General features: G+C 57.3%; 1 protein-coding gene across 1 annotated transcript in view; it reads right to left on the minus strand.

Annotated features, from left to right (window-relative positions):
- The window catches only part of PADI3 (peptidyl arginine deiminase 3), a 29,994-nt gene that overhangs the window by 2,393 nt on the left and 14,695 nt on the right, over positions 1-12,906 (minus strand). The window contains exons 7-15 of the mRNA XM_027522265.1: positions 11,595-11,773; positions 11,284-11,387; positions 11,007-11,118; positions 9,010-9,117; positions 6,677-6,828; positions 5,384-5,528; positions 5,197-5,299; positions 3,353-3,432; positions 590-715 (exon numbers count right to left, since the gene is read on the minus strand). Coding sequence (XP_027378066.1) covers positions 590-715; positions 3,353-3,432; positions 5,197-5,299; positions 5,384-5,528; positions 6,677-6,828; positions 9,010-9,117; positions 11,007-11,118; positions 11,284-11,387; positions 11,595-11,773 — 1,109 coding nt within the window. The remainder of the gene's footprint in view (positions 1-589; positions 716-3,352; positions 3,433-5,196; positions 5,300-5,383; positions 5,529-6,676; positions 6,829-9,009; positions 9,118-11,006; positions 11,119-11,283; positions 11,388-11,594; positions 11,774-12,906) is intronic.

Below are 12,906 nucleotides of genomic sequence, written 5' to 3' on the forward strand. Positions count from 1 at the left end.
TTCTTCCACGGAGCCCTCTTGGGTCTCCAGGCCTACCTCTCAGGCTGGAAGTGCTTTGTTTCACCTCTGATCTGGCACACCACTTTATCACACAAGGTAGATCTTTGGGACAAACCCTCAGAGAGGTGAAGCGAGTTTCTCCCCGACCAGATTTGACTGGTAGCTCCTTGGGAGCAGGGAGCAGCCTGAGTCATCTCTGCATCTCACACAGGGAACGTTAAATATGCAGGGGGTGGGTGAGCGTCCGGGAGCCGGGGGAAAGGGCTGTCTGACCTTCCGGTGGATGCTACCCGCATGGCCTCACGCCATCTTTCGCTCACTGCACAAATACCAGCTGGGTCCCTGGGAGGAGAGGACGGCCTTCCCAGACGGCCCTGGAGTGCAGGCTTGGCCAGTGAGCATTCCGTGGTGATTGTGACAACCGGTCAAGAAGAGGTCCTTCCGCTGGGACCGTGGGACCTCTGAGTCTCCCTGCCCCCAGCCCCGGTCCCTCAACCCCAACACAGCGGTGCCGGGCGTTTGGCCCCCGGGGGAGTAGAGGCTTGGCGCCTAATCTGACAAAACCCAAAGTCCCGGCTGACGGCCTCACCAAGTCCGGGAAGAAGGCCACGGCCTTCCTCCTCTCCATCTTGAAGAGCTGCGGGATGTCCACGATGTCCCGCTCGGCCAGGCCCAGCTCCCGCTTCAGCACCTCCCGGTTCCAGTCGATGCAGCTCTGGGGAGGGGGACGGGGAAGTCAGGGAGGCCTTGCAGGTGTGGTGGGGGGAGGCCCACGGGGGCACGTCTGGTTAAGGATGGACAAGATGCCCAAGTGCCCACAGGTCAGCCCTCCACACGAACCTACTCCTTGTGAGCCTTCATCAAAACATGCCTGCTCGGGTCCCCCCGCCACAGCTTCACCCCCTGGCAGGGGGCACGAGAGCGTGGCTCAAGGTGCCCTGTCCTCCACCCGCTGGTCCCCCCACCACAGCCTCACCCCCTGGCAGGGGGCACGAGAGCATGGCTCAGGGTGCCCCGTCCTCCACCCGCTGGTCCCCCTGCCACAGCCTCAGCCCCTGGCAGGGGGCACGAGAGCATGGCTCAGGGTGGCCCGTCCTCCACCCACTCCCTTCTCGAGCCTCACTCCTCCGGGATCTCCTTCAGTCTTACCGTTCAAAACACTAGACACCGCCAACTCCCATATTTCTACCCCCCAGCCACTATCCCACGGACAGAGGAGCCTGGTGGGCTTCAGTCCATAGGGAAGCAAAGAGCGGGACGTGACTGAACACTCACACAGGAGCCACTTTATAAAGCCCAACGCTTTCCCTCAGCTCAGACGTGCAGGCACAACCAGCCCTGCGCATCTCCACTTGGGTGTCTGACGGGCACGTCAGAGGTGAGGAGTCATTTCTACCCGCCCCTCCACACCCTCCCTTCCGCATTCTTCAGCCCTGGAAACTAATCGCTGCCCAGGCCCAAATGCATGGACGTGTATACGCTACCACACATAGCCCGCAGGAGCTTGCCTACAGCACAGGGAGCTTAGCTAGGGGCTCTGATGACTTAGAAAGGTGCGTGGAGGGTGCGGGAGGGCAAGGAGGGGTGTTATACAACTGACCCACTTCCTCCTAAAGCGGAGGCTAACACACCATTATAAAGCAATCGGGTTCCGGGTGGCTCAGTGGGTAAAAAGTCCGCCCCCAGCGCACGAGGTGCAGAGGAGGTGGGATCCATCCCTGGGTCGGCAAGATTCCCTGGAGGAGGGCCTGGCAACCGTTCCAGGACTCTTGCCTGGAGAATCCCGCGGACAGAGGAGCCTGGCGGGCTATGGTCCACGGGGTCGCAGAGGGTCGAGCATGACTGAGCGACTAACCACGCGCACGCGCACTCCAGTGAAAGAGAAAACCCTGCTCGACGCCGCCCCTCCTCTCACTCTGCCTCCGCGTCAGCAAGTCCCGGGCACCTCCATCTGCTTCCACAACGCGCCCGATCTGACCCCGCCCCCATGCGGGTACAGCGCCGTCCCCTGCGGCCGGGCCTCCGGCTTCTTGCGCCACGCGGTGACCACGACAAGGCTCTCACAGCTGCCCCTCGCAGGACTGGAGCTGCCGAGGGCCCGCTGCGAGCTCCAGCCCTGCAAGCCAGCCTGTGCGGGCGCCCGAGGCCCACACCCGCTGCGCACGGACAGTGGCTAAGCGCAGGGGCAGAAGGCAGACGGTGTCTCCAAGCCGACCTGACTGGCTCGCGGCTCACCCCGCTTTGCTGAGCATGACCCGGGCTGCAGGCCGTCAAGGACCAGCTCGCCTTGCCTCCTCTACTCGCTTCCTCCCTCCCTCCTGCAGGCATGGTCCCTAATTCGGTCCCTGCGACGGTCACCCCCGCCCGGGCGTGCGCTTCTCAGAGGGCCCTGTGCTAGATATTGTCTGTCCTTCTGGACCCACTGCCCCTTCTTCCCTGCGCTGCGTCCTGGGAGGCTGACCTTTGGGAACCAGGGGCTCCTGTACCCGCAGGCTTCCCGCTGGGCTCAGCCCGTGGGGGCGGTGGCAGAAGGTGGGGGCGCTGCTGGGAGAGTGTACTTGGGGTCACGGCAGGATGGCTGTGCAGTCCCAGCTCCTGTCTTACAACCTTTTTTTTTTTTAAATTTCTTTCTTTAATTGGGGGCTAATTACAATATTGTGGCCGTGTTTGGAGCGACCCCTCCAGGCTCCAGTAACATGCTCCTCGGCCAATTCCTCCAGGCCTGGGGGAGGTGAGAGCTCCCCTCTTCCGACCCTGGGAATGTGGAATAGGCCCCTGCTGATTTCCTCAAACTGCCCTGAGCCTTTGTAATCCTCCCTTTACGGAAACCCCTCTCTGGTTATCCGATCGCAGTGCCCTTGCTTCCTGCTGGGACCTCCTGTCACCACCCCCGCCCCTTGCCGTAATAGAAGACAGATCCCTCAGCCCAGCAGCAGAGAGATCATTCCAAAGCCTAAGTCTGATCGAGTCTGTCCTGCACTCGGATCCCCAGATGGCCTCCAGTCGCGCTCAGAGTCACAGCCAGGGCCCCAGCGCTGCCCTGCGGGGCCCTGGGTGGCCCCGTCTCTCCTCGTTCCTCTGGGGCCCCCAGCTTTGTCCTTAAACGCTCCAGGCCTCTTCGTTCCGCCTCAGGGCCATCGTCTGTGCTGTTCCCTCTGCCTGGAATGCTTGTCCTCACATGTACCTGGCGTGGCCCCTCTTTTCTCTCGAGTGAAAGCCGGGATTTAGAGACTCTCTGTCTGGGCCTCTCACCCACCTCCCTGAGCTGTCCTAAACCGTGAGCCTCAGATATCTGTCCACAGCCCCGTCCCCAGCCATGCCTACCCCCACGCCTGGCCTGTGGCCCTGGTACCTGCACAAACTTATTGTAGCTGATGAGGTTTCCGTTGGAGAGGACCTGGCTGATGGAGACGGTGTTGACCTCCTGGTTGCCTGTGAAGGAGAGGGGCAGGGTGGGAGTGGCACCAGCAGAGGCCAGGCTCACAGGCGAAAGGCTGGTGAGCCGGCAGCTCCCAGGCGTTTCCTCCTGGCCTCTAAGCAAGCCTGGGTATGCGAGGACGGCAAGGGCGGGCTGCTGCAGCGCATGGACCTGAGGCCTTCATCTGAGCACATCAGAAGTGGTGATGCTCCTTATTGGAAATGTAACCCCCGACCCCCACCGGGCATTGGATGACGATCGCTCGTTTTTTGGCTAATGGTGCGGCATGGAGCTGGGTCACCCACCTGCCCACCAGGACCCGCCCTGATGGACACTGCTGAACCCAGTCCTTGACCTCCAAGAGGTGACTGCACGGCAAAGGGGCTCCCCCAGACCCATCTCTCCTGGCCTGATGAAGTGCTCGTGGAGACAGGCAGGACAGGGGAGGTCAGAGCCAATGTCTTGAGATGCTCACAGCTTCCATTTACTAATCTCTTACCCTGCACAGGCCCTGAGTCCAAGGCTCCACACTCAACACCTCATTTAGTCCTCACAGCAACCGCACGAGGCATGCGTCAACACCCCCACTTTACAGATGAGGAAACTGAGGCTTAGAGAAGTAAAAAGATTTGCCCCAGGTTTTGCAGCTGGGAAATTGGGGTACTGGTGATTCAGACCCAAGCCAAGTGCTCATGAAGGGCTGAAGCCTCGACCAAGGGCTGGACCCACCTGCCCACGTGCAGGCTTGGTTCCCCCCACTCCCGTCGGAGTAGAGATGCGGGTCCATAGCGTCCCCCTGAGGCAGCTGGGCCAGCAACTTCCCCTTGCTGAGCCCTACATTCTCGGGTGTAAAGCAGACTGAGTCACCCTCACAGGCCCCCCTGAGGTCAGATGGGGTCACATGCCTGGAGCACGCAGCCTGGGGCCTGGCACACGGTGGGTGACCACTGAGACGCCAGGCATCAGTGGCTGCTGCGCTGGTATCAGCTCTCTGGGGCCATCCGGTGGTTACACGTGGCCCGACAGCTGTGGGCTCAGCCTCTCTCTGGGCCCTGCTCACTGCAAACCCCTGCTTCTAAGGAAGATGAAGACGGCTTTCCCTCTGCCCGGTACATGAAATTTGGATTTGAGAATTTTCCAGGTTTGATCTGAGCTCAAGGAGTCTGTTCACAGTCCCAGTGGGAGAGAGGGGGATGGGGGCAACTGTATTTCTTCCATTTTACAGCTGGGCTCCGGGGGGTGGGAAATAGCTGTAGGAAGTTGCATGTGGGGCTTTTAAGTTCTGTGGATGCTTTTCTCTTGGAGGGAGGTTTGGCCCATGGCAGGAATGTTCCTGAGCCTGGGCTCCAAGCTCCCAATAGATGTTCCACTGATCAGTCAGATTTCACTCGCAAAACACAAACTATTCAGACTTTCAAGACAGGAAGGGGCAGAGCATCGAGTCCCGAGTGCTAGGCCCTTCGGCGCAGAGGCCCCTGTACGACCGCACTGGTCACACGCCCCAGAGCGGACCCTGTCTCTGAGTGGCCGTGGCCAACCCCCCATCATGAACCGTGGCGCTCCCTGCCAGACTGTGACTCTGCTGTGCCCGCGGCCAACCCCCCATCATCCTCCGGGGCACTCCCTGCCAGCTCTGCTCCCGCTGTGGACTGCGGGGCCTGCTGAGCCAAGGGGTCTCAGACCTGGGGGACAGGCCACCTTAGAGCAGGACATTTCCCTCTCGAGCCGTGATGTGGCAAGGGGGACAGGAAAGCGGCGATGGGGGGCACAGCACCCACCGGCAACCCCTTGGAACAGGAGGGCGCCCCCGTGACCCCACTTCTGCTTTTCCTGGAAGAGCTTGAGGCAGGCACTGGGGCTGGCCAGGAGCATCCGGAAGCCCTGTGTGCAGAGAACAGACTCAGCTGAGCCCCTCTCCTCCGCTCGGCTCAGTCTCGGGCCCAGATCTGTCCCCCGGGTCCTCACCTTCCCGTCAGCGACAGGGACGAAGCTCAGAAACTCGTCCACGTGGCCGACCGCCAGCCAGTCCACGAAGAGCTCGACGGGCGGCTGCACCCTCTGGGCGTGCAGGAAGTCCCGGACCACCTGAGTGACCCGGCGGCCCCTTGACCTGGGGCCCAAGGGGTCAAAAAAACTTTAACTGAAGAGAATATACACAGAAACAGAAGGACGAGAGTTCAAGATTCTGCAACGTCTGTAAAAAGCTTGCGCTGCCTTTGTAATCAGGAAAGATGATGAATAAATATACATTTAAGTTACACTCAAGGTGAGTTCTCTACGAGGCAGACACAGGCAGCTCAATCACAGCTTACCATCCCGATCTCCCCATCCAGGCAGATCCTCAAGACCACCCTCAGACCCACCCTCATGTTCTCCAAGTGACAGATGTCACCCGCATATTCAACCCGCTGCTGGGCAGTTCTTCTTAGAGTCTAACTGACATCTCTCTTGCTGCAGCCTCAGCTTCCCACATATCAGCAGGGAGAGAGGGTGATCTTGTCTCACAGCCCCAGGATTTTATTTTCGTGAACTCAAACCCCCTTTTACTCTTGCCTTCTGAAAAAGTATTGAATGGCATGGCCCAAACGTCCTCTGTCTGTGAGATCATGCGTTTGAGGACAGGTGGTCCCCTTCAAAGCTTCTGGTTTCACCTGTTATCTGAGCACAAGTCTGTTCTAACCACTTTGCTGAATTTGGTTGGCTGTGTCTTGCTGTCTTCCCACAGCAAATAACCGTTGTCACACGATTCCTTTTGTTTTCCGTCAGCACCCCTGTATCGTGTTACTCCCCTTCTTTGCGTCACTGCTGTCTCCGTTTTCATGTCCTGTACCCTCCTTTCGCTCTCGGGGAAAGATCTGATATTAATCATTTACATCGCAGTGTGAACAAGCCTTGATTTAAATGCAATTTCTCCTGGGACTGTTGAGGCTTAAAACCATTTTCTTCTATAAGTATTCACTGGTATTGACATGGATTTATTTTCTGAATCCAAAGACCCAAGTCTAGTCATAACTTTGCCTCCTGTGTGACCTTCCCTGGGTGACTCACCCTCTCTGGGCCCACTTGTAAAATGAGAGTGTTGGACGGAATGAGCTCTTGGGGCCCTGCTTGCTCTGGGCGTCTCAGACCCCTTGAGACGAGTGTGGACGATGTCTGGGGGGCAGGACTGCCATTTCATCACTGATCCTCTCTGCTTCTCTTCCAGGAGTGGGACGGCCCTCCCCCAGCCACCATCACCACCCACCCTCAGTCTCTCACCCAGGCAAGTTGCCTCCGAAGAGGATCCGCCCCAGGGGGTACTCCTTCCCGTTGGCTACCACAGGGGGGCTGACCTCCAGGTTCCCGAAGGAGTCCAGGCCGCTTACAGAGTTGTCTTGTGGTTCCCGGGTCACATAGCCGAAATCTGGACCCTGGTTGAGGAAACGGAGTCAGGCTCGGAGTGGGCAGGCTCACCAGGAAGAGCTTGAACCAACCTGCTGGGCTCTAAGCTCCTTAAAGATGGGGCGAGAGTGGCCACCCATTCTTCAGATGCAAACACTGAGTCAAAGATGGACATCTGAGCTGACTGCTATTTCCTGCATGCTCATGCCTGCCGAATCTGGGACATACACAGCCCTCCAGCCCTGCTGCCGTTTCAGAGCGTGTTATTCCCCATGGTCACGGGGATACAGCAGAGAGGGCCAGGTGGTCCCCACACCCCCGTTAGATGTGGAGCCGGGGCTGTGGCCACTCCTTTGTCCTCTGCGTGGCCTCCCATCAGTCCTGCCGCGGGGCGGGTATCTGGCTGCTCTAGAGGGGCCTGTTCTCGGGGCCTAAGGGGCAGGTGATGGTCCTTTGAGCCTCAGCTTTCAATCTAGGAAAAGGGACAACTCCCCAGGGTGTCTCTCAGAAGGAATTTAGACAGTCCTGAGGCCAGGAGAGAGCTCCTCCCACCTTCATGCCCCAGCGAGGGGTGGGAAAAGCCTCCACTCTCTATGGCGCCAAGGGGGTCTCCCCTTTTTTCTCAGGAGGGGTCTGTAGGACATATTCTCTCCCTTTTTATGGAAGCAGAGTTGAGTACGACGGTTTGTTAATTTCTGATGTAAAGAAAGTGACTCAGTTATACATATATATACGCGTTCTCTTTCTTATTCTTCTCCACTGTGGTTCATCGCAGGATACTGAAGTCGGTGCCCTGTGCTGCACAGCAGGATCTCGTGGTCTGTCCATCCTGTGTATTAGCTGAGCCCAACTGCCAGTCCTCCCCTCCCCTCTCCGCGTCCCCCTTGCCAACCACAAGACTGATCTCAGTGTCTGTGAGTCTGTTTCCGCTTCACAGGTAAGCCCATTTGAAGACACCCGCTTTATTACCAGTGATAACGCCAGCTATCTATGTTTGTGCTTTCTCTGCTTCACAAACATCTCTGAGACCTGGGCTAACACATTTTTACTGATGAGGAAATCGAGGCTCAGAGAAGGGAACTTACTCATGTAGGGTCGCGTAGCACGTGGGTGACAGAGCCGGGCTGTTCTGACCCCAGAGCCCACGTTCTTCTCTTTTTACTTGGAGGACAATTGCTCCACAGTGTTGGGTTGGTTTCTGCCACGCGGCGTGAAGCAGCCCTAAGTATACAGGCGTCCCCTTCCTCTTGAACCTTCCTCCCACCTCCCACCCCAAAGTCTATGTTCTTAACAGCTGCACTCTCCTGCCTCCCCTCCCCATCTGGGGTTCCCAGATTTAATAAATGAATATAGAGCATGCTCAGTTCAATTTGAATTTTATATAAACAATAAATGTATTTTTAGTATACTCCATGCAGTGTCAGACTTTATTTTTGGGGGCTCCAAAATCACTGCAGATGGTGACTGCAGCCATGAAATTAAAAGACGCTTACTCCTTGGAAGGAAAGTTATGACCAACCTAGGTAGCATATTCAAAAGCAGAGACATTACTTTGCCAACAAAGGTCCGTCTAGTCAAGGCTATGGTTTTTCCACTGGTCATGTACGGATGTGAGAGTTGGACTATAAAGAAAGCTGAGCACTGAAGAATTGATGCTTTTGAACTGTGGTGTTGGAGAAGACTCTTGAGAGTCTCTTGGACTGCAAGGAGATCCAACCAGTCCATTCTAAAGGAGATCAGTCCTGGGTGTTCATTGGAAGGACTGATGTTGAAGCTGAAACTCCAATACTTTGGCCACCTGATGCGAAGAGCTGACTCATTTGAAAAGACCCTGATACTGGGAAAGATTGAGGGTAGGAGGAGAAGGGGACGACAGAGGATGAGTGTTTGGATGGCATCACTGACTCAATGGACACGGGTGTTTGTGGACTCCGGGAGTTGGTGATGGACAGGGAGGCCTGGCGTGCTGCAGTTCATGGGGTCGCAAAGAGTTGGACACAACTGAGTGACTGAACTGAACTGATGCAGAATATGGGACATACTTATGCTAAAACAGTTCTCATGGTTTAGCTGACATTCAGCCTTAACCCAGCTTCTCCTATATTTTACCTGGCAACCCTACTCCCACCCCTGAAGAGCATGGCTCCCAGTCTGGCCCTCGGGGCAAAGCCCCTCGGCCTGCAGGCCCAGCTGTGGTCGCGAACACTCACCAGGATTCTTTTGTAAGGGAAGTTCTGCAGCTCGCCATTCCTGGGGGAGTCAAAGACCACCGGGAAGGTTTTGTGCGGCGCCTGGATGTAGCCCAGCTCCATCTCGTCCTGCAGACCCGGGGGACACCAGTGGTGGATGGTCAGCAGCTTACCCCCCTCGCCTGGCACTCAGGGCTTTGGGGAAGACTGTTCACTCTGCCTCAGGCCTGCTCTACCCTTTGAGGACTGAGGCGGGCAGAGGCCGTGATACCTGCTGGTTGGAGGAAGGGCTGGAGGTTTGGGGGTGGGGCTCTTCTCACCTAGGGCCACAGAGCAAGGCAGGTCAGGAATGAACGAGGACACGGCCTCAGGGTGTCCCTGTGCTGGGTCACAGGGGAGTGGGGGCAGAGAGGGCTTTGGGGTGGCCTGAGTTGGACAAAGAGGCTGCTGGGCACCAGCCATCACACATGGCCTCCACGTGCGGCCCTGGGGACTGATAGCAAGCAGGTCAGAGGCGGCCTGAGGAGGCACAGATCTGCCTCCTTTTGAGCACGTGCCGCGCCCAGGTCAGTCCTGAGCCCCCTGGTCCTGGAGGCAAAGAAAACCAAGCACTGATGGACCGTGTGTCCAGCGAGAAGCTCACTAGAGTGTCCCCGGCCCAGCTCCAAGCATTTCACGAGCGCTAACTCCTGTAGCCTCACAATACGCCTATGGGGAGGCACCGCGATCATCCCATATCACAGCAGATGAAAGTGAGGAACAGCACGGTCTCGTTATCCGCCCAAGGACACACAGCTAGTCAACAGCACAGCCAGGATCCAGACCGAGCCAGTTCTTGCCCTAGCGTCCCGTCCTGAAACAACTCCTGGGACGAACTTCCAACTGAAACGGAAGCTTCTTAGCTTGGTGTTCAAGGCCTCTCACCTCAGTTCTTACCCTTTGCAGAAGCTTGCGTGCATGCTAAGTCGCTTCAGCCACATCCAGCTCTGTGTGACCTTATGGACAGTAGCCCACCAGGCTCCTCAGATTCTCCAGGCAAGAACACTGGGCTGGGTTGCCATGCCCTCCTCCAGGGGACCTTCCCGACCCAGAGATCGAGCTGCTATCTCCTCTGCCTCCTGCATTGGCAGGCAGGTTCTTTACTGCTAGTGCCACCTGGGAAGCCCTCTCAGAAGCTTGATCCTGGCCAAGGAGCACAGCTGATGCCCCTTCTCACATCTCCCACCTCTGGGCCTTTGCGCAGGCCAGCCCTCTGCCAGGACCACCGTTCACGGAGCTCCAGCACGGCCCTCACCAGCTCTGCGGCCCGAGGCATCTCGCCTCACTGAGAGTTCCTTCTTCACTGACAGGGCATTGTCAGGAAGATGAAATGATGCTGGGCATGGCCTGCAGGGAGTGCTCGATAAACCACACAAGTCATTATCCATTTGCCAAATCTGGTCCAGCTCAAATGCCCCCTCCAGGCAGTCCGCACTGATCTCCTTCACAGACAAGGGTGATTCCACCCGCCTCCAGGCCCCCAGCACCCCTGATCCGTCTTAGACAGCTGGAACAGCGATTTCCGTCCCATTCATTCTCTGCACCAGGGCTTCTCAGCCTCGGCTCTCTTGACACTTGGAACCAGCTAGTTCTTTGTCGTGGGGGCTGTCCTGTATATCGTAGGATGTTTGGCAGCATCCCTGGGGCAAAAACGACCTTACATGGAGGATCACTGGTCCAGGCCGTTGAGGACAGGGAGCCGGCGTCCCCACCTCTGCCATCCCGCCCCCCCACCCAGTACCTAGGCCAGATCCTGTGGGTGAATGGATGTCATATTCAATGTCAGTGTGCCTGAGTCTCCAGAAAGTTCTGGAGAGTGGGGAGAGCTCTGGGTCTACAATTAGAAAGAGCAGGGCCCTGGGGAGGGCGGACGCAGCCCTGGTCCTCCTGGATATTCCCAGCAGCCCCTGCGTTGGAGGGGCCACCTCTCCCGCAGGCCGGGGTCACTCGATGCGCTCACAGCCCAGAGGCCACGGTACCTGGATCCAGCGGTCATTGCGGTTCTCAGCCTGCGGGCAGACAGTCAGCTTGCAGCCGGCCCTTCTGGCCAGCTCCGCCACCGCATGCACGAAGCACGTGTTGTTCTTCACGCTGCGGACGAGCCCAGGGAGAGTGTTCAGGACGAGCCTGGGGGGAGTGTTCAGGACGAGCCAGGGGGGAGTGTTCAGGACGAGCCCAGGGGGAGTGTTCAGGACACAGGCAGACTCAAGGGCCAGAGCAGCCAGCAGGGTCAGAGGACACCCGGCCCCGACTCACCGGCACACGTACACCTCCAGGGGCGGCTGGGTGCTGGGCGTCATGATCCAGGGGGCCACTCGGAACACCACGGTGTCGGTGAAGATGGGGGACTCGGAGAAATCCTGCAGGTTGAGACCGGAGGGGAAGCAGACTGGCCTCGGGGCCCCACGCCTGGCTGGGTCAAGGACTACCGTGGACTCAAGCAAGCTGCTAGCTCCTTAGTTTCTGGAGAGGCAGCCGTGGGTGGCCAGGATCCTCCACGCCGGGGGCACCCACCTCTCCTGGGCAGGGAGGCCGTTGCCCACCCTGTCTGTCCTGGCCGCCCCTACCTCGTTGGAGTCGTCCAGCAGGGTGACGTGGAAGGCGACGAGCCCCGAGAAGCCGGCGTCGGGGAAGGACAGGCCCTCCACGAAGAAGCGCTCCTCATCGCCGTGGAAGCGGTGCACCTCGTAGGACACCTTGTTCTGGCCGAGCACGTGCCGGTATGCCTCGCAGGAGTCCCCGGGGCCTGGCGGGGGCAGAGGGGCCTCGCGAGGGGCCCGGGAGCAGGAGGCATCACGCAGCCTCCCCAACACGATGGAAACCACACAACCACCCCCGCTTCCCACCTCCCACTCGCAGAGGACAGAGAGGCTCACACCCGAGTGCGGGCAGGTCTGGGTGGGGCAGGGAGGGCGTTCCTTTCTAAGGTGGCGCTCAGATCTTTCAGAGGGCAATTCGGTGGCATCTAGCAAAGCAATGTTTACCCCTAAGCAGCAAGTCCCTGTCTAGGTAAGTGTCTTTCCTATAAAATACAAGTGGAAGGTGTTCACAGATTATTTACTGAGCACCTACGATGCCCCTAGGAGGTGTGGTTCAGGGCTCAGGACACCGCTGTGAGCACGGTCCCTGCCCTCCAGGAACCAAGATTTCTGCAAAATCAAAACACCACAAAAACCGTACGTTCACGGGACCAGATCAGTTACAGCACCTCCACGCTTTGAAATAGGACGCGGCTGTGGAGGAAGGCAAAGCAGAGCTAAACAAACACACAGAGAGACGTGAAGGATGCATAACTCGGTGAGAGAAACCATGTGGACCGCAGAATGTGGACGCACGCACCAAGCACGATCAGTGCACATAAAAAAATGTCCGGAAGAACACACACGAAATGGCCAACAGAGGACACGTGTTAAGACTCAGGTTTTGGAGTTGGGTAGAGAACTCTCATTTTTAACTTTACATACTTCCGTATTTCTAAAATGAGCATATTACTACTCGTATTGTGTTGCCCCAAAAGTTACATCTTACAGAAAAACCCAAATACATATTTGTATTTTTTGAAGTATTATATATCCTTGCTTGCATTCGTGATAATGACACTGTAGCTATGTAAAGCAATGGTTTGGGGTTTATCGGGGTGGGCGGGAGATGCAGACTGAACAGAGGAGCCAGGGTGTCTGGGACTGGCTTTGAAACACTTCAGCAAACAAGAAAGGACAGATCAAGTAAGAGAAGCAAAATAGCGATCCTTGTTGAATCTGAGTGGTTGGCATATAAGGGTTCTTCACAGTGTTATGCTTCTGGGTATGCTCGAAAGTTTTGATAATCAAAATTTTTAAACGTGCTTAAAATATGTTTAAAAATGCATTCATCTGCTAA

The sequence above is a fragment of the Bos indicus x Bos taurus genome, chromosome 2 (assembly GCF_003369695.1).
Source record: "Bos indicus x Bos taurus breed Angus x Brahman F1 hybrid chromosome 2, Bos_hybrid_MaternalHap_v2.0, whole genome shotgun sequence".
NCBI lineage: Eukaryota > Metazoa > Chordata > Mammalia > Artiodactyla > Bovidae > Bos > Bos indicus x Bos taurus.